The 22,782-nt window shown below is 43.3% G+C and overlaps 1 protein-coding gene across 2 annotated transcripts; it reads left to right on the top strand.

The window, feature by feature from the left end:
* Positions 1-7,393: 7,393 nt before the first annotated feature.
* Positions 7,394-21,876, top strand: smad1 (SMAD family member 1). 2 transcript variants are annotated; one of them, XM_030062931.1, is made up of 7 exons: positions 7,394-7,460; positions 14,015-14,622; positions 16,491-16,754; positions 16,838-16,954; positions 18,532-18,753; positions 19,405-19,661; positions 20,139-21,876. In XM_030062931.1, exons 2-7 carry the CDS (start codon positions 14,223-14,225, stop codon positions 20,280-20,282), a joined length of 1,404 nt encoding a protein of 467 aa, XP_029918791.1. In that variant the 5' UTR covers positions 7,394-7,460; positions 14,015-14,222; the 3' UTR covers positions 20,283-21,876. The 2 variants fall into 2 exon arrangements, with proteins under 2 accessions (XP_029918791.1, XP_029918796.1); XM_030062936.1 differs by lacking the exon at positions 7,394-7,460 and adding an exon at positions 12,796-12,815.
* Positions 21,877-22,782: the final 906 nt, after the last annotated feature.

Here is a 22,782-nt window from a genome sequence, read left to right as displayed (position 1 = left end):
TTTTAGGAGCCAGACCTAACTCTAGATGTACTGCTTGAGTGAGCAGAGAACAGACACAGTATCAGCCAGTCTATCCTGGTCCAGCCAAGTATCATCAAACTCACCCTGACATTCTTCAACGCTGCATGTTATGAGTCAGCATTTACTCACTCCAAGGGTAATCTAGCTCAAGTTTTCCATTGTGCAAAGGTTTTGTCAGTCGCAACCTGTTTTCCATTTAGGAACCTCACTCCTCCAGGATGCTGCATATCTTTTAGACCATCGCCTTACCACTCAAATCTCAGACATTGTGTTGGCCGCTATCAAATATCTTGACACACAAGCACTGTCTCCTTTGTCCTCACTCTGTTTCATAAACTGGCTAACACCTGAACCATTGGACTCCTTGGGGTAGTGTCTCTCCATGCACATATTGTGTTGTTCTGGAACATGTCTTCCCACTGTGGTATGTTGACGTCAACTTTGAATTAGAAAACTGCTGAAATGCGGACTGACTTTGAGGGATTCCACAGGATCATCACCCGCTGGAAATCAATGACTCCATTGTCGGCTCAGTATTTGAAATTCCTCAAGGGGCAACATCATCAAGAAATGAACCATAAAATTGGGCACAAACAACTTCTACTTAATCATAAAAACCCAAAAGAGAATGTTCTTTTTGTGGCGGCTGAAAAACTTCAACATGTTTTTCCCTGTCCTGGTAAATTCTGTAGATTTTGAATAGATCAAAAGCATCTCGTGCCAATTGCAAACTAAATTAAGGGGGTCGTTAGCTGCTGGTTTAGTGTCAATTAAGGTGATTCTCACCAATCAACAGTGCTTACCATAAACAATCACTGCTTCCTTACAGTCATTAGATTTATTGATACTCAAGTAGTTTTTGCACAGTCTCTATCTACTTTATTAAACATGCCTTACCGTATATCACTTCACAATTTGTGCACTTTGCCAGTTTACAGTTACGGTAATATGTTTTGTAACACTCATACCTTTATCTTGGTATTCACTCTTTTCACCTTAAAATTTTCATGACACAAAGGGGTTATGCATGACTGGACACTACTTGAATAGAGTGGAAGGTACCATCTGTTACCTTCCCTCATCCATTTCGACTGTATGTGAGACCCTGTTGTCCTTACATTGTGTCACAGCTTGTCAGTATGTACTGTTACAATGTAATTTGTTGATATGAATCTGCACCAATGCTGATATGTTCCTTTTTTTGTAGTTAGCTGGTTCTTTACTGTAGTTCATCAGGTTATTCTGATGCTGCCTGATACAGATCACTTTATCACCTGTGTGATTTTGTATTGCACATTTAAGAGTGTATACACACTAGGAGAAAGGTTCTGTACTAAGGTTGAAACGTGAAAGTATGTTGCATTTTTGGCCACACCAAATTAATGATCTCACAGTGAAGATTTTTCATCAGGTGTCGATGGCAAGATTGTCACTGTGACATCACTGATAGGGTGTGGCCAGAGGTGCAACATGCCTGAAAGCTTCAACCTTTTGGAGGGCAGTGCAGCGGTTCAAGACTTTTGCTGCCATAGGTCATTTAGCATGTTCATACCCTTTAGCAGTGCTGTTTATGACTCTACTGTAGGTGGCGTGTATGGCATATATGAGATCCTGTGCAGCAGTGTGTAATCTGTTCAAGTTATTTGCTTTAGGATTTCTGTCATTTTTATGGTTAAAATTTCTTAATCTGTATGTCCTTTGCATCTGCATATTTTAAAAATGTAATAACAGGGCATCAGAGTGGCACAGTTGGCTAAGGCATGTATCATGTGCCTGAAAGCATCCTGGGTTTTGGTCCAGCTTTAGGCTTTCCTCTTACGCCATCTGTCACATTTATACCTACGGGCATTTCCAAATCTCCAGTCCATTCGGCCTGCATGTCAGCATGGAAAGAAACACAAAAAAGGGTAGAACAGACAAACTTTACACAGAAAGACTCCACCCTGGGTCACTCCTGCTGCTGTTCAGTATCCACTGAGGCACCATGCAGCCTGTGTAACAATAACAATTCAAAGAATGCTGTATATTCCTTATACTTCTTCAAATAAAAATCCAGGTGAAACAACACCAAATGCCATTAACTACAGCATGCACTGGCAGAATGAAAAGGCATTTCTTTACTATTTGGGATGAATGACAGACCCTCTGAGAGTACAAGTGCACCTGTATAGCAGGGGACAGCTGGCCAAGATACAGGTGCATGTGTCCATGTCATGTGTCCAGCCATGAACAAGCCTTAGCAGTTGGTCGAAGTTCAACATGTCACCACCCCCTTGTGCAAAATGCGCTGCAACAGCTTTGACTGACAGCTGTGGTATCTGGGGTCGACCATCCCATCCAACAAGTGACTGTGGCAGCTGCTGTCAGATCCCTCCCAAGACTCGAACCCTGCTACTCCTCCTGAGCCCACACAAAACCTGGGGAGGGGAGCAGGGCAGACCACCCTCCCTACGAAGCCCAGGGGATCTCTTTGCTGGGGGTAAAGAGAATTGGGGGGTGTAGGGCAGTGGGTTTAGACACAGTCCACAAGGGAGTCTCATTTTACACAGTGGGCTTAGATTAGAAATAGAGCATTGTCTGCTGAGAGGACCAGTGATCAAATCTCTTAAAGGTGTATGAAGAGCTGTGAGAACTGTCATTTGACAGTGTGCGTGTGTGTGTGTGTGTGTGTGTGTGAGAGAGAGAGAGAGAGAGCGAGAGAAAGAGGTGGAGTGTCAGACAAGGTGTGACGACTTCTTTTGTCTCTATTTTTCAGTGCCTGCATGTTTGTGGTATCTACTCAGTGAACCATTCACTACCAAATGTAAAGAGACATAACTTGGCCTCAAAAACAAAGTGCAACCATGGTCATACAAAGCAATGTGCTGATAGCTGTGGAGTTATGGTAATGTCACCCCCTGTTTTATCCTATTGGTGCATTCTCTGTCTCTATGCAGTGTGGAAGGGGCAAAGGGATGGCCCTTGGAGACAGCATTCAAATATTACCACCCCAGACATTATTTCTAGAAGGACTTGCGAAAAGCCACGTCAAGCGAGGCGCCCGTTTGAAATGCGAGCTGGCCTGATGCACTGCCACCATGCCTCGCGTTACTGCAAAAACTCAACGGGCCTGCCAAGAGACCTCTGATGGCACTCGCGGGCCAAATGAATTGCATGTGTGAGGGAGCGTCATCTAAACACATGCATGTCAGTCATCGTTAAGCATTTCAGCCCCGTGCTAATTCATGGAAGTCTATGGAGCTATGCTGTAATCAATCCTAACTCTTGAGGTCTACTCTTCCTCAGTCTGGCTAGAGACAGGCAGGGCTCCAATATTTCTAAATGGCTCTTGCTCTTTGTGAACCCTGACCTAATAGGACCTGCTACTGAGTGAATCAAACGTTAATGTCCTGTCTGCACATGCTATAATCAACAATTTGGCCATATCTTTCATTCTGTTTTTGGTCTGTTTTGAGTGTTGATGAGTTCACATGTATGTGCGGCTTAAGAGAGTAATAAAGTATATGACTGTTTCCAGAGCCTGATCTCCTGCTTTAGATTAAGCAGTCTTCCCCTCCAGCCCTCCTGCATGATGTCTGCATTGGATAGTAGTATGTGGCTGCAGTGTACATGAATGGTGCACTAAATGAGATCAATTTGTGCCTTGAGCTTATGATAATTAAAAAGAAAAGTGATTGGAGACGAGAGGCAGTGGGGTAGAAAGGTCTAACACCCAGCTGCAGAAAAGCTTAAAGATATGTTTGTTTATTTATCATAAACCCAATTCTGATGTTGACACTGAGATAAATGTTGATTTTATCAAAAGAAAGAATGGTTTAAGCGTTGAAAACAGTGTTTGGATACATTTTATATAATGGAGATTGAAATCAAATAGCCTTGATGAACTTATCTTAGACTTGTGATAGCTCCTCATGACAAGTTATGGCTTTGCTGACTTTAGCTTCATAGCTTGACCTAAAAGGCCTGCGTCTCTCATCCTCAGGTGACCTGGGGGTTAGATCCTTTTTCACTCTCTCCTGAAGTAGCATGTCCTGCAAAAGGGATTGAGCGGGCAGAGAAAGGAGCTGACCTCTTTGTTGGCCTTTTCTCCTCTCTATCAGTGGCTGGTATCCTGCTGTGTGACGGCTCAACAATAGGAATTGTCATCTAACTGCATCCACATTCAGCACTCACCACTACAAAGCACTGACAGTCGAAGTTTGCCTTATCAAGATGGCCTCATACTTTTCACTGTGATTAATCAAAGTGGGATATATGGCTGATAAAGTATCAGGTTCCTCAGCTACTTTAAATGATCACATTTATTGATGCTACTGTTTATGAGGATGAAGCACATTAAGTGTGAATATTTGGTTGATTTCCTTGCCACAGATCAGACCTATCTTAATTTTAATGGTCACATTACCCAAATCCCAATGAATATACTGACAAATCTGTTCAGGGAAAAACCTTAATTTGACTTGTGTCAAACAGAAGATAAATGAAAATATTTTGATTGTGTCTGCTTCCCGTGCTGACTGATTCAGGCCACAATCCACTCTGAGAGTGCACTAAAGCCAGCATCGAGAAGATGGCTGACACTCTCCCCCTGAAACAGCCAAGTAATCAAATTTGCCAACAAATCTTGGTCTAATTTGAGCATCTACAAGATCTTGTCTCACCCTCTGTTCCAGTGGTTGTCAAAGCAGATTCTGGGGATTGTCAAGTGCTCATTGAGGGGGCTCTAGGGGTCTCAGGCAAAATGATGAACAATCAGATAAATTATGAGGATGGCTGTGCTTTTTCTTACTTCAGCTTTTCTTCTTTTTTTTTTTTTCCCCATACAGGCCTCAGTATACCATTCTGGATGAAGGTATAATCAAAATGTCCCTGACCAAAATAACTGTAGTACTCCTATAGTAAATTTTAGACGGATGCTGTGCACATAAAGGTCCCCATATTTTACATATACCATAATATATGGAGGAAAAATACAAACAAAAAAAATCATGATGTAAAGCATGATATAATGCCATAAAACGTGATAATGTCAGTATAAACGTAGGATTGAGTAGGGCCCTATAATATTATGGTTACACCACAGTAGATCCTGAGTATTACTCACACCATACCAGATAAAAAGAACCATAAAGCATGAAGGTCAGTTTTCTCACTATAGGGTGGCGCGCACGCACACACACACACACACACACACACACACACACACACACACACACACACACACACACACACACACACACACACACACACACACACACACAGCGAGTCTCTCTAGGAATGTAGCCGATTGAAAAAAATAATAACCCACGAAGCCCAATATTGGAAATAGCACAGCATATACAAAACGCCAGAAAGCATGTAACTTCATTATTGAGCAGCACGCGCTGAGTCCCATAGCTTTATTACAGGAGTCTACATGTGCCGGTCATGTGTTATTTAGGATGGGGGTGGGAGCCGACACATGAAGAAGTTTGGGGACTGTACCTTCTCTTTCTATCCGGATCATCATCATCACCATCACCATCACCGCCCTCCCTCCTTCCCTCCCCTGATCGCACTGTTTTCCCAGATTTCACATTCACGTGCAGCTCGCTCCCGCCTCACTCAGACATTCTGTCGCCAGCGCCGTGACGTCACCTGCGCCAGGAGCCTCCTCCACTCTGAACGGTTTTCCTCCGCCTGTCTTCAGGATAATCTAGTCCCCCACCGCCCCTTCACACAACTTGGCTGTCGCCGCGATGAACTTGACAAATTAACTCTTAAATGAAATGTAAATAATAATAATAATAATAATAATAATAATAATAATAATAATAATAATAACAATGTTCTGTATCACATTAAAGTAGGCTTGGAATAGAACTCCACCCATGTTTTTGTCAGTGTTAAATAATTGCAGAACATCTAATAAGAAATCATGACAATAGTCATGGATTAACCACAGGGACTTAAATGGTGTCTGTGGTGGTGAATGATGAGTTTATAAGGCTGTATAGTACATTCTGGTATTTCTTTGCTTATATGGCAATGGGAATTTATGTGGTGTACATATCTTTAGTTATTTGCATTTTTTAGATGTAGTGTCCTCTTTAAAATGCTTTATACTATAAACTATACTGTACTATAGGGCTAGATCATTTTTGGAAGAGGAATATGATGTAAGTCTCTTCACCTGTGTTGTGACTAGAAACGAAAAGCTCAATATATTATAGAATGGTCTGAAATCTACTTAATTGTGAATCATAGTATTTGTCCAACACATAAACCTGTGTGTAAGATAGGACTGATCTGGATCTCACATCTGAAAGGAGGAAATGACATTTTGTGTATCTGTCCTCTGCTGCTGCCCTGAAGGCTATTTTCATGCATTAGCATGCAATATTAATGAGATGGTTTGAAGATCTGTTGAAGTTTCACTTTTGACAGTGCAAAATTATGCCTCTACCCAGCAGAGGTAGTCCACTACATGCAGAGGTCTGTGTTAAAGGCTGTGTGCATGGAGGCATTGTCTTGAGGTGAGAATTTGAGATGATGGCATGTGCGAGCATGCTCCCATGCTTACCCTTCTCTTAGACACTTTTGTTCTCTTGACAACATAAATAGTGCTTATCATATCACAATCAAAGCAGGGGGAACTGAGAGGCAGGCTTAACACAGTGCAGTTCAGGAGTTCACCATCAGATAAACCACAGCTGAGAAGAGTTGCCTGTCAGTCACTTACAACTATTGTGAGAGATTACTGTCCCAGTTTGGAGAATTGGATCAGCTGTTTTGTTTCAGTGGTGAGGGGTGATATATTCTGAAGCCAGTGTGGCGAAACATCTTAAAGACAGAGAGAAAGTTTTTACACATGTGATTATCTAATTTGTATCCTAATTTATATCTGGAGGCTATTAATTGTATAAAGCCTAGCCCAGGGATATTACACTTATAGCGAACCTTTCCCCCCCATGGATCCACATCTAGGTGCCATTTTTGCACATTTAAATGTGGGGAGGTAATTATTAAAAATCACAGTAAATGTCCAGGTTGTGTTAATGTGGGGGTGGGGGGTATCCCCCAGGTTGAGATCTACTGGGCCTTACTGTCTTCTTCTTTTCTAAATGCATCAAGTGATTACAGGCAACACGGTCTCACCGCCCAGCAAGCCAAGTGGCAACAGCAAACTAAAAGAAACCCTCCACTGGCGAGGCTCTTTAAACTTAACGAAAAGGCCGCATTGTTTCACAGTTACATAATCCATTTCCACACAGTGAATGAAGATGTTAGATGTGTAAAAAGTAGGGCTCGTTATTGTCGGACTGTATCCCGCGGCGTGATACTGGCTCTCAGCGGAGGGTGAGGCGGCCCCGCGACTCACTGACGCCAGGCCAAGCAGAGCTAAGACAGGCAGCTGTATGAGAGCGCATAGGAGAGAGACTTAAAGCTGCACAAAAAAGGTACTGTAAACTTTATTTTCCTTCATGCAGAATGAAAAGTACCGCTGCTTTGTTTGACTTTTCCCTCTGCACGACTTTGCTTTGAAGAAAATACATTCAAACGATTCAGCTGAAGAGTCTATCACTTGGCAGCTTCAAACTTTTTTTCCCAAGCTATCAGATTGGGAAGAGTTACAAATGTAGCCAAATTGAAAATTTAAGTCATATTTCTTTTGTATAGGCGAAACATTTTTTGCTTTTTGCGATATGTGGGCATCATTGGTCTTTAGAAAACGAGTTGTAATAATGTTATGAAGTGGATACTGTACAAATTGCACAGCAAAATTATAATTCACACTAGGAGTATTTTAGAAATAGAGCATGGCTACTGTAGTGAAACCACAGAAGAAAAAAGATACCATTAAGTGGGAAAAGGTCACTCTCCACTGAGTAGCACAGACACACTAAATGTAAGGAATATTACAGTGATTTTTCATTATGGATTTAATGTAACTGTTATTCAAGGCTTGTTCAATGACATTTTGGCTTTAGGCTTTACAGGCAGTGTGTTTCAGATCATTTTTGTGTAGACTGATGGAAGGTGTGTCTGTGTAATACTGTTGATGACACGTTTTATTGTTCATTGATCATATTTGATCATTGATATAGGCCAGTGAGAGACTTTACAGGACCAGGAAGAACATTTGCAATAAAGAACTCAACATTGGTCACCAGCATGCAAATGCCATTTTCTTTGCAACAGTGTCATCTTAACATTTTCCCAGTTTTATTGTCTTGTGGCTGATGCAAATTTACTGAGGCCGTATCATCTGCACTGCTGTGCCTCCCAAGTACATGCATGTGGTTTTATGTACAGTTATGTCACTGGGTTCATGAATTTGTGTATGTGTGTATGAGAGAGATAGAGAGAGAAAGAGAGACAGAGAGAGAGGGAAAGGGAGGGAGACCCACAGCAGCTAAGGCTAGATCTCCTGACATTATTGAAGATGACATATCAGATTACCCAAAGGACGGGAATTTGTCCTTGTCCGTGATTTACTTCAATTGTTTTATCATCCTGCATTCTCAGAATATAGGGATTTAAATCATATTTGGAAAAATAAACAAATGTTCTTGAATTTGGATTGAAATGACATACTTAGTTTTGTGTGAAAATAAAGCTACAATATATCAGTGTGATTATCAAATACTTTTATCAGGTTCATTAGCTGTAATTCCCCAATCTAAGATGTTGTTAATACTTCCAGATGGAGAAACATGCCCAAAATATCGTGGGTTATTTTCTTTTCCCTAATATAAACACGGTTTATTGACCTTGCACAATGTATGCACTCTGTGAATGTGTGCAGTCTCAATACGAGGCATTTTTTTTTAAAGCTCAAGACAGAATCTAGTCAGTGTTATTACAGTCATGTTAATGCAAAAGTGTTCAGATATTGTGTGGATTTAACTTGCAGCAACACATCACATCACTGCTTAAAACACTCGGCTACAAGGTGTAAGTATAGGTTAGCCACATTCCTCTGTTTCCAAAGAGTCTGTCACAACAACAATGTCAGTCTCAGAAAACCCTTCTGTCTGTCCGTATGGCCCAGACACCCTAGCCTGCCATGTGTTGGGGTGAGGTGTCCACCCCTAACACAACACTAACCCAACACTGAGTGCCAAGCATGGTTGGGATAGCTGCTTGAAACCCCATGTGTTCACTAGTTATGTCTGTGGTCGTGTGTGGACTGGTCTGTCTGGTACATGCAGAATCTGATCCTAGTTCAGCTTCTGAAGCCCTTCAAAGTCATTGCTCGCGCCCTAAGGGGTTGGGCATTACTGACCACAATTCGGTAGTGACAAGCTTTCCAGTGTGTTTTCTGTGTGTTTCCTGTCTTGCTGCCTGTCCATGTCATGCTCGTAAGTGGTGTGAGAGCGAGATTTCACTCGTACACAAACTCAGTCTTTACTAGGTCAGTGCTGAATATGTGGTGTGGTGTCTGCGAGGAAAAGTAACCCCATGGAGTTTAAGGAGCCTCCCAGGTCAATGCTATGTCTAGTTACTAAGGGCAACACCTCATGCCTGGCTGTGGTTATTTCAAGCCCTACTCTTAGACTATTGTATAAAGGGAGACTCGAGTGACTGTGGTTATAAAAAAAAAAAAAAAAAAAAAAAAAACTAAACTAAATTTGCTGGCCACTGGTTTGGCTGGCTTTAGCTCATTTCTAAGAATTAGTTAATTCTTTTAAAGACTCAAACCAAATCAAACTTTTTTATTCCTAAAAATCTGCCACCCTGGAAAGATAGTCATACACATTAAAGCAGTGTTGCTGCATAGCTGTGATTTGTATTTATAAAAAAGCACATATTCTATCTTTCAGTGTCACTACTCACTAAGCCTTGACAACACTTTTGTGAGACGTACTTGTATAAAAGAGTCTGTTTGAGTTGGTGTGTGTGTGTGTGTGTGTGTGTGTGTGTGTGTTCTCTTCCTCCTTTTCTATCTCTCTCTCCTCTCTCTCTCTCTCTCTCTCACACACACACACACACGCAGACACACACATACAGTTGGTCTTAAATCTCTGTCTTTGCTGTCACTTTCCCTTTTTCTCCCTCTCTCGCTCTGCATCATTCCCCCTCTTTGCCTCTTTTCCCTCCCTCTTTCTTTATCTATAACCCTCTCTCTGCTTCCACTCCTCTGTTTATAGCCAGTGACTCCATTGAGTGGGGGCTAATGGAGGCCCCATCCAGGGCCCTGCTGATAAATAATGTAGCTTCTTTATAATGCTCTGTCCCTGGGGAGGGTCCAGAGAGCATCATTACTGCCTCCTCATCCCACACAGCCCAGTCCTAAATTGATTAACAGACACAGGAGCAGTGCAAAATGATCCATGGGGCTAGTATAGTGGCTAACAGCTTGCACCAGGTGGGTCAAACCCTGCGCCTGTCAATGTCGCATGATCCCACTTATGTGCTCCCATTAGCCACAGCCTCCGTCCAACATGCTAACTGCTCACGAAAAGACGCTGCCTTTAACACAATAGGAGGAGAATGGCAGAGGCACAGCTGTACAGAATGTCAGACTGACTTTCTTGTTTCTTGTGTAAATGATGTGTGCTTTAATAGGGAGGGTAGTAGTGGGTGAGCCCACTGGAGGCATTTCTATGTGATGCTTCATAGATGCCAAAAGATGAGGGCGATGAGTGCATAGAGATGTTTGGCGCATGGAGAGGTGGTTGATATATTCAGCTCATGGACTCATACAGCCAGTAAAAAGGATCATTACTAGGATCAGTAAGTCAGTGTCTGACCAATTGTGGCTTAATCTGCAGTGATATAGGCTTATTTGGCAAGTTTTCCCAAGATATTCCAACAAGTTGAATTTCATTTGGGCTGAGATTTTCCATGAAGGCTTTTTTGTGTGTTGTTTGTTCAAATCTGATACAGAATGATTAGATTCAGTTTGGGTTACTGGGTTCAGGGACAGCAGCTGTGAAGCCACCTGCATATGAACAACATTTCTACGCTGTAAAGTGGAATTTCCAGACCATAGTTTGGAAAGTTGTTACACAAAAACCTGCCGGTCCAGGCTTCAAAAACATCCCTAGGTATAAGGATAGGGAGGCAGTGTTATTTATTTTGACTACTCCACAGACAGCTCTAAACTAGCATTGCTTGTAGAACCATCAACACAAACTCGTCTAAGCCCCTTTAAGCAGGCTACTGTAAGCACGCGGTCACAGCAGCGGTCAGATAGTGTGGATTGTCAGGTTTGGAAATACCCAGAGAGATATGGTCTCCAGCTGCACTAGGATGACAGTAGAGGATTGTGAAGCCTGCTCCAGATGTTCCAGCACGTACTTTTCTGGAATTCTCCATCTGAATTGGATTAAAGGCCCTTCTGCAGCTAGTCCTGAACTTGTGCCGATACAGCTAGCTGTCACTGAGTGGCCATCAAAGCAGCTCTGCAGCTGGATGTGGACTGAAAAGATTCCCTTTACGTCTGGGTTATGACCCTGGTACCAAGGTGGCTTTGCTGTTTTTAGGCCTCCCCCCCTCAACGATTCTGATTTATGGTGCATTGTAATGCTGCGTGCTTAGTATATCTAATTGCTCTTTGTGAAGGTTTGCTGAGTCAGTTCTGCATCAGACACTGTGAAATGGCAACAATGCAGCAGTACATTGGCGGACAGACGTAGATTTCCAAGTAGTGCTCCAGAACTCTTCTGTTGTAATAGTTTACTCAGCACTTAGTTAGGAGCACTATATGGTGAAATGATGAATACTGATTTTACAAGCAACCAGCACCAGCAACAGGAGTACAAAACTTTTGCCTTTCAGTTATGGGAAACATCACAGAAATTCAACTACTTTGATGCTTGAACAGGCGGGAGCAGAGACCGCACCCACGACATTTCTGACCCATCCTCCACTCTAGCTGTTCACTTGCAAGGAGAGACAGTTTGAGGTGTGTGTGTGTATGCATGTGTGTATGTGTGTGTGTGTGTGTGTGTGTGTGTGTGTGTGAGAGAGAGAGAGAGAGACAAAGAGACAGACAGTGAGAGAGAGAGAGCGTGAGAGACAGAGTCAAGAGTGCACAGTTAGTACAGAGACCTGTAGGCCTCAAGAGAAGGAAGTGATGCTGCTTGTGTGTTGGTGATGACAGAAAAGTAGAAATAATCACACAGCCTGTTTCCTGCCTCCCGTATGGTGGGACAATGCGTTGAGGTTGTTGCAGAGGGTGTGAATATGCCGGGGCCTGAGACACAAAGGAAATCTGCATTCATGTTTTCTCTCAATGTTTCTCCTCTCTCTCTCTCCCTCCATGGTGGGAGTGCACACTCTCTGTCTCTCTCTCCCTCTCTCACACACAGACACACACAGATACAAACACACACACACAGACACACCCTAGTCCACCCTTCTATCCCCTCCCTACCCCGTTAGCAGTTCAGCCCTCACTTTTTAGATTAGCCAATGTGATTCGGGCAGCTATGCTAAATATAGGTGCAACTTGCAGCTTTCCTGTCAGTGTGGTTGGCAATAGTAGCCCTCCAATGACTCCACAACACACACACACACACACACACACACACACACACACACATCGTGTTGTAAACAGCACCTGTTCTCATCAAACTTCTCTGCCCGTTTGTCAGGATGATGTAGCCCACACATACAGTAGCTGACAAAGATAGAAATGGCTATTCATCCCATAATCTGAAGGGCCAAGAATAACTATAGAGTTAGCCAAGCAGAGTCTTGATGATGTATTTGTTCCTGCTTGTAGGAAATCCAATATACTGCTGTATTTACTGTCAGCGAGTGATGCATCTTCACCCTGAGTCCGTCGGGACATAAGAAAAGAGGTGAATTTCTGACACACTGTTTCTGTGTGTGTGTGTGTTCACATGTATGTACAGCCAGACCTCAACCACAACTGAATTTTTTATCTTCCAAATTGCACGCGGAATAACTTGAAAAGAAGCTGGAGCTGTGAGAGCTTAATGCCCTCTTGTTTCCCCTTTTAAAAGCGAGAATGCATGTACCTCCTGGCTACTGAATTGCTCCTGTGGGACCCTGGTGAATGGGCACATTTATCCTGAGGTCCACATGCACTTCCTCTTTTATTGTCCCAGACGTTGCCAGATTCCTGCTGAAGCCAGAGTGTGTTGGTGGTGTTGATGCTTAATAGAGTGTTTGCCACAACAGGCGCTCACTAAAGTTCTTCCTCCTGTGAAAGACGGTCTCAGCACTAAACACAAAATGTTTTTCAAATGTCTGATATGCTATCCGTCCGTCTAACTCTTCCTCCTCTCTACTTGTTCCACTGCCAATATGTTTATTTGTGTGAGAGGCACAGAGTGCGAGAGAGAAATTTGAAATCTTTAATGTGCAACTGGAAGTCAAATCCATCTAATCAGAAGTTCAACCCATCCTCCGCTGTAGCAGCATCACCACCAACAACATGCGGGATAAAATAAAACATGTTAGATGTAATACAGCAAAGACTGAGAAGTGGACAGAGAGGCAGAGAAAATCCTGCTTATCAAGAGTGTGTTTTTGCCTCAGGATCTACTACTACAGCCTCTTTTCATTTGAACTGTTAAAGAATTAATTTCCCTGTCAGGTGAATCAGTAGTTGAACGTGTCAGTGAAATTCCTCAACAGTCTTCTCTACAGGTTGCGTGGGCTGTGTATGTTAGGTCTATGTGCTAAGTGACATTAGTGACTGCTGGTAATGTGACAAGCCATATGCACAGGAAGCTATCTAGAGAGTGTCTGGTTGGGGTTGACGTTCCTAGTAGGGTGTTCGCCGAGATTCCTCTGCTGCCGCTGCTTCCCAGAAGCCGCAACAGAGTGACATCACTGCTCAGTTTCGCATGTCTCATCGATGATTGTTCCACCCATCATCTGATCAGACATCTGTGCTAATGAAGCAAAAGGGGCAGAGTTAAGCATCCGCTATATAGTCGGTCCAACTTTGCTGGAGGAAGGGTAAGGGAAGCAGCAGCGAGATTTTCACATTTCTGTTACCGCTCTAATTTTCTTTTCTCTCTTCTGCTAGGTGGCCTTAGAGAGGACCCCATCTGAAACTTTGGAAACTGAGGATTATCAGGAAACTCCAGAAGGACAAACAAACCTGCAACATTTTACCCTTTCCCCTTTCTGAAACTGGACTACCCTGCACTGCTGCACACATTTCCTTCAGCGTTTTTGACCTTTGAGCGCCCCGACAGAGAGAAAGGAGAGGAGAGGAGGGAGGCTTGTCCACCATGAATGTCACCTCGCTCTTCTCCTTCACTAGCCCAGCGGTCAAACGGCTCCTTGGTTGGAAGCAGGGCGACGAGGAGGAGAAATGGGCAGAAAAGGCCGTAGACGCTCTGGTAAAGAAACTGAAAAAGAAGAAGGGAGCCATGGAGGAGCTGGAAAGGGCTCTCAGCTGCCCGGGTCAGCCCAGTAACTGTGTGACCATCCCTCGCTCCCTGGACGGAAGGCTGCAGGTGTCCCATAGGAAAGGTCTGCCTCATGTCATCTACTGCCGGGTGTGGCGCTGGCCTGACCTGCAGTCCCACCATGAGCTGAAGGCCCTCGAGTGCTGCGAGTATCCCTTCGGCTCCAAACAGAAGGATGTGTGTATCAACCCCTACCACTACAAGAGAGTGGACAGTCCAGGTGAGTGGAAATATGGCCCAGAATTTATGATGCAAAGTCCGCAACAGTGCAGTATTAAATTATTTCATATGTAACGTTACACCGTCTCAAAAGCATTTCTGCATTGGTGTTAAAATGGAATTTCATGGATCTAATGACCAATGATTAATTCTCGGAGCAGTTTCATAGCCTGTAGGGCATTAACCTTGCAGTTCATGCCTTTTCCTCTCTGGTAATGGCTTCTGCAGATGTGCACTCGTTTTTTACTTCTCCATCTTTTATATCCACTGTTCTCTGCAAGGGGTTTATCTGTTTGAACCAGATCGAGACACAGGAGAGGCAAAAGAGTGCTAAATTCAGAGTCCAGGGATGCTTTAGTTTACTTTGCAAGGGCAGATGCAAAGCAAATCAAACACACTCTTTTGCCTCTTTTCTACTAAGCAGAAAATGAGGGTCAGCTGACAAGATAGAAACAGCTGTCTGCAGGGTGCTAGAAAAAGGGGCTGAGTGTGTGTGTGTGTGTGTGTGTGTGTGTGTGTGTGTGTGTGTGTGTGTGTGTGGGGCAGGAAATTCCAGCCGGGAGAGAATGAGGGCTTTGTTTTGGGCATGCTCTGTGCTGCTGGCCAGAACTCACTCACACACATGCACGCACATTTATGCACTCAAGTACACACACAGATACACAGACGCATGCATGCTCACGCGCACACAATTACACAGACGCATATGGATACATAGACACTCATGTATGCGCACACAGTTTCTCTGAAGATGACTGGGACAGGAAGCCGGTCACCCACACACAATGGGAGGAAAGAGTGGTTGCCTGCCTCGCACACTTTTGTTTTAGCAGCCGGTTGAAGACAGAGGGCTGAGGTGATATAACCCCATAACACCTGTCTGTCCACACTCCCCCACACCCCATGGTCCCACACACACACACACACACACACACACACACATCCTGTCAATCTCCATTCACCATTCTACCAAACAACACAACTGACAGGCCACTCCTGTGCAGTTTTAACATTTTAAATAATGTTTTACTTTGATACTTTGGCCCACCACTGCAGCTGACATGGGCTTCCTGTCGGACCTCTGACAGTAGTGCAGGCCCCTTCTAAAATTTCAGCACAAACTTTATTTGTCCGCGCAGGTATTTATAGACACAAGCGGAGCATATCTCTGCGGTTTGTATCTGCACCTGAGCCTTCACAAGCATATCAACCAGGATATTTGCCCCAAGTGGTGAATTCCTCCAGAAGGGCTCACCTCAAAGATGTTTTTTCAGAGCAGAATGTCTGGGAGTCGGGGCCAAATACTGCTGGCTAAAACCAACAGGCTGGAAGCTGACATTTCAAAAATGCAGGGACATCTGCGCTGAGCAAGTAGAATGATGGATAGAGCCAAATAGCAAGATGGAGAGAGATTTCTTCATTATGCCGCAATCAAAGAACTCAGTCCTTATTGAGTTTGTGTGTAAGTGTTTGTGTGCGCTTGTGCATGTGGGCTTCAACACTGTTAAAAAGACTCCTGGAGCTTAAACATGACCTGAAACCTCACCTGAGCAATTATTGCAGCTGGAGTCAGATGTTACATCAGAATGAAGAGAAAATTCTTGAGGTCTTTGAAATTAAAAGTGTATCTGCATCATGAACTGGCTTTAAAAGCTGCCCCGTCACATTAACAGAGTATTGTTTAATCAGGTTCTTGTGTGTAATGTAACACCCGCCCCTTACACATTCAAGTTCATATCTTAATTGGTCTGAGAATTACTGATGTAACATTTGACTCCAGCTGCAATAATTGCTGTTGTTTTGAACTTGTTTTTATTTGGGAGCAGTGTTGCATTTGATAACCCAACCTGCCCTTCCCTCTCTCCTCAGTGCTGCCTCCTGTGTTGGTACCTAGGAACAGCGAGTTCAATGCCAAGCATACAATGTTGCCACGCTTCCGCAATCCTCTTCAGCAGAACGAGCCGCACATGCCCCAGAATGCCACCTTCCCAGAATCCTTTGCCCAGGCCAACACAATGCCCTTCCCCCATTCGCCAGGGAACAGCTACCCGAACTCACCCGGGAGCGGCAGCAGCGCCACCTTCCCGCATTCACCAACCAGTTCTGACCCAGGCAGTCCATTCCAGATGCCAGGTGAGATAGCAGACTGAACTGACCTCCTCCTGTTTCTTCCATAGCCACCAGCATAATGCTCTTATCTCTTCTTCGCAATGCAGAGACACCCCCTCCAGCCTACATGCCCCCAGAGGAGCAGATGACTCAGGACTGCCCCCAGCCAATGGACACCAACCTCATGGCTCCACCCTTGCCCTTAGAGAGCAATAACAGGCCAGGTAACCATGGCAATATTAACAGACACATACACCCCCCCACCCCCCTTCAGTCGTCCCATGGCAGCATCACTTGTCTGCTCGCTGTGATATCATCCCCATAGAGCTGTCTGCACCTGCTCCTGTTGTTCTGCAGGTGCAAAGATTTCTGGGAATCTGTGTTCTGCTGTTGCGGTCAGACTTTAAGCACATGCACTTCCAAATGGAAAAATGCAGTTGGTAGACCTTATCTTGTCAGATACAGCTGCAGACAACTTGAGCAGGAATGTGGAAAGGATTTGCTATGGTTGCAGTGAGGTGCTGTCTATGGGTGCAACCCCAGGAGAAGTTCAAAGCCTCAGCCAATTAAGACAGGGCTCAGAGCGGTTTTTATGGGTCCTATAAAACCTAGGGCTTATGTCATCTCTGCTGGTGGTAATGACTTGAACCTCGTTAACGATCAGCTTCACTAATTACCTCCAACTTTCAGATCTGAAATGTGCTGCAATACTTGCTGGGATCTCAGTTTGGTGGTTTGGCTTCTTATTGTGTTAGACAGGCTGTAGCTCAAATCTGAACAGTGCATTCATGAATACACAATAAACCATACAAAGGACATGTATTGGATTCTTGTATAGTCTTTGTACTCAGTGCAGGGATAAGAACAGACAAACAAAACAAAATTCATCTCCTGTGATGTCTCTGAAATTCTGTTTGAATAATTTGGACCCGTAATTATTGTTAACAATTGTGGTTTGACACTTAGGGCTGCACTTAAACTCTGTGGGAATGTTTTGTATTTAATTATTCTCACATCACCTTGGAATATGTGGCTGGAGCTACACAACTAAAGCCTTGTGTCCACACCTGACCCACTGAAGCTTTTTATTTTTTATCATCGTGCATTCAAGGCCCAGAGATTGGAGGACTATCCCGCCCACACAAAGTGACAGCAGTGGCGGGAGGAGCTGTTGAGATGTGTGCTGGAAGTGGGAGTTTGGGGAATTTTTAAGTTCTTTTCCACAAGCTGCATCCTGTAGTGGGTTTCCATTGTAGGCCAGTTCTGGGAACAAGGCAGACAAAACACACCTGCTAGCCAGTGCCATGCTACAGAGGAAGTTTGGGAGAAGTATGTGCTTAGATAAACATGATTTATTCCTCCCCCAGAGAGGGTTAGCCAACTGGCACTGGCTCACCCAAGATACCAGGCACAGAAAGCATGGGCCAGGCACCTTCTATTGACTGTCTGCCTGCTCGATAAAGCCTGGCACACAGACCACAGACAATCTGCAGGAGTCCGCCTTTGAATTGGTGTGCATTGATTTTGGTCAGGGCAAATGTATACAAATGTAGCCAGTGGGTCCTATAAGTTTATTCAAATTATTGTTATGGGCTACACGGGACAGTTTGGAAGAATTAGTTTTTGCGGATGAACAAGATCTACAACTGAGCCTCAACAGACATCAATGGCCCCTGACAGCTTGTCTTTGGCTTTCACAGAGGTATCTTAAAGATCAAGCGCTGCATTAAATCTTCTGTTTGTGTTTGCGTGCAAAGTTGGACTGTGCTCATTTTGTAACCCGTCTTGGTTTCCTGTGCAGATGTGCAGCCTGTTGCCTATGAGGAACCCAAGCACTGGTGTTCCATTGTTTACTACGAGCTCAACAACCGCGTTGGAGAGGCGTTCCAGGCTTCCTCCACCAGCGTGCTTGTCGATGGCTTCACAGACCCCTCCAACAACCGCAACCGGTTCTGCCTCGGCCTGCTCTCTAACGTCAACCGCAACTCCACCATTGAGAACACCCGGCGGCACATCGGCAAAGGTGCAGTATGCAAACGCATCAATGACTGCAGCGCTCAGCGTGTCCACAGACTAGACTAGATCAATGTGTGCTGTCAATAGATATTAGGGATTGGCATAAAGAGGAGTATGGAACAATAATAACAAATTGAGTGAACATTTTAGTTTATTGACTTTACATTTACCACACTGATGATTTGTGGTTGTTCATTTTTGCATGAAAGTCACAGACAAAGTGACAGACAAGGTGATAGAACCATGGCGGAGAGCAGGATGTGGAAGAGCTCAAACTAGGGCTGGGGAACTATCAAATATGACTGAATACTGCATTATTGACAGTGTGACAATAGTGTAGGGATGAATATTGGAGCTTTAATAATATGTTTATACACAAGAGATTTGTGATGAACAATCATTAGTAATGTGGATCTGATGACCGAGCAGGTGGAGGCAAATGACAGAACAACTAGAATGTTGTAATGTAGACTTTTAAACCAGGAAAAGACAACACTTATACCATATCATGATTGTACGATGTCCAAAAACCTATACGATATCTAGTGTCATATTATGATATTGATATGATATTGGCGTATCGCCCAGCCCTAACTCAGACCTCTACTACTCCACATCACCGACACTTCCTCCTCTGTCCTCTTCCGTTTCCTTCCAGGTGTCCATCTGTATTACGTCGGTGGGGAAGTGTATGCAGAATGTCTGAGTGACAGCAGTATCTTCGTCCAGAGTCGTAACTGTAACTACCACCATGGGTTCCATCCCACAACCGTGTGTAAGATCCCCAGCGGCTGCAGCCTGAAAATTTTCAACAATCAGGAGTTTGCTGAGCTGCTGGCCCAGTCTGTCAACCACGGCTTCGAGGCCGTCTACGAGCTCACCAAGATGTGCACCATCCGCATGAGCTTCGTCAAGGTAAACTGATCAAATTAAAGAGTCGTACAGCTGAGGAGGAAACACATATACTTTTGTTCAGACTCTCATACATTAATCTAGCCTCTGTGGATGATATGATAAATGGGTCACTGATTCATATAGTGGCCTGTTATTACATAATTAGTGGCTGATCTTGAAAACCAAACTATGAACTTGGATCTGTGTTTAAAATATGGAAGCGGACAAAAAAGTGTTGGCTCATGTTGTCTGTGGTTTGGATGTGTTAGTGTCAGAAAATGACAAAAAAAAGTTTGCAACATGCTGTATGCAGACAGGAGATCCCATATGGGAGAAATTGAGCAAAAAAGCAAAAAATTACACCATAGACTTTAAATGTCACTTAAACAAACAAAAAATCAAATTGGTGACTGATATCGGTACCCCAGAAATCCAGATTGAAGCATCTCTACTAGACTGATACACGATTATCAAAAATTTTGCTGCTTTGTGTTTCAGGGCTGGGGTGCAGAGTACCACCGCCAGGATGTGACCAGCACACCTTGCTGGATTGAGATTCATCTGCACGGCCCGCTGCAGTGGCTGGACAAGGTGCTAACCCAGATGGGCTCCCCCCACAATCCTATTTCCTCTGTGTCCTAGACTAAACTGTCCTCAGCCCCGCGGCTGTCCATACCCCAGCATTTTGGTTCAAGTAGCGAGAATAGGGGTCAGCTGGTCCGAGATTGGTATAGTGGTTTAGCCAATCCACATTTTCCAATGCCTGATAGCGGTTTTGACTGAAACACAAGCTGATCTGGGACCAGCAGGATTGGGTGGGTTGTTAAATGGGTTGGTTTGTACACTACTTGAAGGATGTCTGAATTGGGCACATTTACAGACTGGGAGAGGGGTAAGCAAAGTGAGCGTGATGCAACTGGAAGATACTTGATCTTTGTGACCAACTGTAATAATTAGACCATCGCACTCATCATAATGCAAGTATCCTCCCTGATCTTGCTCCCACAGTTTCTCTTTTTTCATTGTTCTATTATTCCCTCATATACCTACTTTGCTTCTTCGTATTTCCTTGGAAGTCCAGATTTACATGTGTAGTTACAGTAATTATGGGACATTCCAGGTCACCTAAATTGCAGTCACCTGCTAGATCTGACTGTGCCTGCTGTCTGCTGCCTGACTGCAATGGGGTTGGCATGAAATGTAATAAGGATGTGTACAGAATTAGCAGGGGCTTGGAGGATGACCAGTATGACTGAAATTTTTAAATCATCTCCAGATACTGAGATCAGTATGCATAAATGTCTCCTAGAAGTGTTGTTTTTTAGGTTTGGCAAAATAAATCAAAGCTGTTACGAGGTCCGAATATTAAGTCAAAATGATAATCCCATAATGGCAAAAATTTAAAAATATTGGGAGGGCAGAATTAGGGAGAGTTTGAGAGTTAAGGGTGGGGGTTTAGTGTGGGACATGGCACTAAAAAAAGTCTAATGTTTAAATGTTGCTCATCTTGTGTTACACTCGTGTTCAACTGAATTTTATGAAAAAAAGAAAAAGAAAAAAAAGAATAGTGTTTAGATATATTCACCATTAGAGTATGTGATGTGCAGTCTGGTTTTGCAAAGCGTAGTTTGGTTAGTGTAGTGTTACACATTTAAGGCTGGTAGCTGAAAATGACACCAAGCAGAGGCAAATACAAGTGCAGTTCAGTTTGTCCCTTGCTGTATATGCTACAGCAGAATAAAACATGTCAAATACAAAGTCACATTGAGGATATAAATATTTCAGTGGCTATGCTTCATTCTCTTATTACATTGACTCAGCAAAACTTGCTAAAAGACTGTTAGGGTGGGAAAAAAATCATGTTTTTGCTTGAGCATACAAAATTTTAAAATTGTTGACTGAATAAAAGGTAGCTATCAGTTACTGATGGTCCTAATATGATGTTTTTTATAAAATGCAGATTTTGCCATTCAATTCTTTTATGCTTTGAGCAATCCTGTTTGCTATTAAACCGTTATATTCTTTATATTCTTTTTGTATTTTTGAACATGTTTTCTGATTTTTTTTTTCATTTGTCTGCACTTTCACACATTGCCTCTTTGTTTTGTTTTGTTTTGTTTTTGTTTTTTTCCTTTTTTTCTGTTTTGGCTCAGTAGAACTCCCAGAAAAGCAGTTTTATTCCATGAATATCAAGTCTCTACTGGAAGATTCAATAAATTTGTTTCATTACTTGCAACATCTCTGTCTTTACTTAGAAACAGAGTGTGTTTGTGTGTGTGTGTGTGTGTGTGTGTGTGTGTGTGTGTGTTCAGTATACAAGTGAAGTCGAGTTTTTGTGTTGCTGTGTGAGTTTTCTCCAGTTTTCTCCTGGTTTTCTCCTGCATACCACAGACAGGCAAGTCGGGTGGATTAGAGATTCATAGTAAATACTCAGTTATGAATGGGTTAGGGTTAGGGTTATGGGTTGGAATGGGCTGGGTGCCTACCTGTGTTATCTCTGATGGACTGCCATCTACCACACAGTGTACGCCGGGGTTGACTTCGGCCCGTCATGACTGTGCAAACAAATAAAAGGGTGGAATATGTAGGTGGTATAAAAGTGACTGAATAAATACTTGACACACAGCAGTAACATGCAGTATAAAACCCAGAAGGTTATAAGCTAAGTATAGCTTTGAGCATCTTTGACCTTTCAACCCCTAATGAGATTACACAACATGGGTGAAAGACCAGATGTGATCAGGTCTTCACCATCCAGATCTGAAAGCTGAGGATCTTGACATCAGATGCCATTTGTGTGTGTGTGTGTGTGTGTGTGTGTGTGTGTGTGTGTGTGTGTGTGTGTGTGTGTGTGTGTGTGTGTGTGTGTGTGTGTGTGTGTGTAGGTGATGTGCCTGCACTATGTATATGACTTTGGTTTGACTAATAACATACTAATTTGGCTGATAGTATGAAACCCAGAAACCCAGGCGATATAGGTCGCAAGGTTACAACCAGAGGAGCATCTGCAGCTCAGGGTAACAAAGTCAGTGAGATCTTAAAGCTGTTATTAAAACAGATTTTTATATAATTTTATTTTGTTCCTTTTATATTTTCCTGCTTTACTCAACCTCAACATATTGTAACCTTCAACAGTGAAACA

This window comes from Myripristis murdjan, chromosome 1 (genome assembly GCF_902150065.1).
Source record: "Myripristis murdjan chromosome 1, fMyrMur1.1, whole genome shotgun sequence".
Lineage (NCBI taxonomy): Eukaryota > Metazoa > Chordata > Actinopteri > Holocentriformes > Holocentridae > Myripristis > Myripristis murdjan.
The sequence above is the reverse complement of the archived record's forward strand: the minus strand, read 5'-3'. Positions and strand labels throughout refer to the sequence as shown.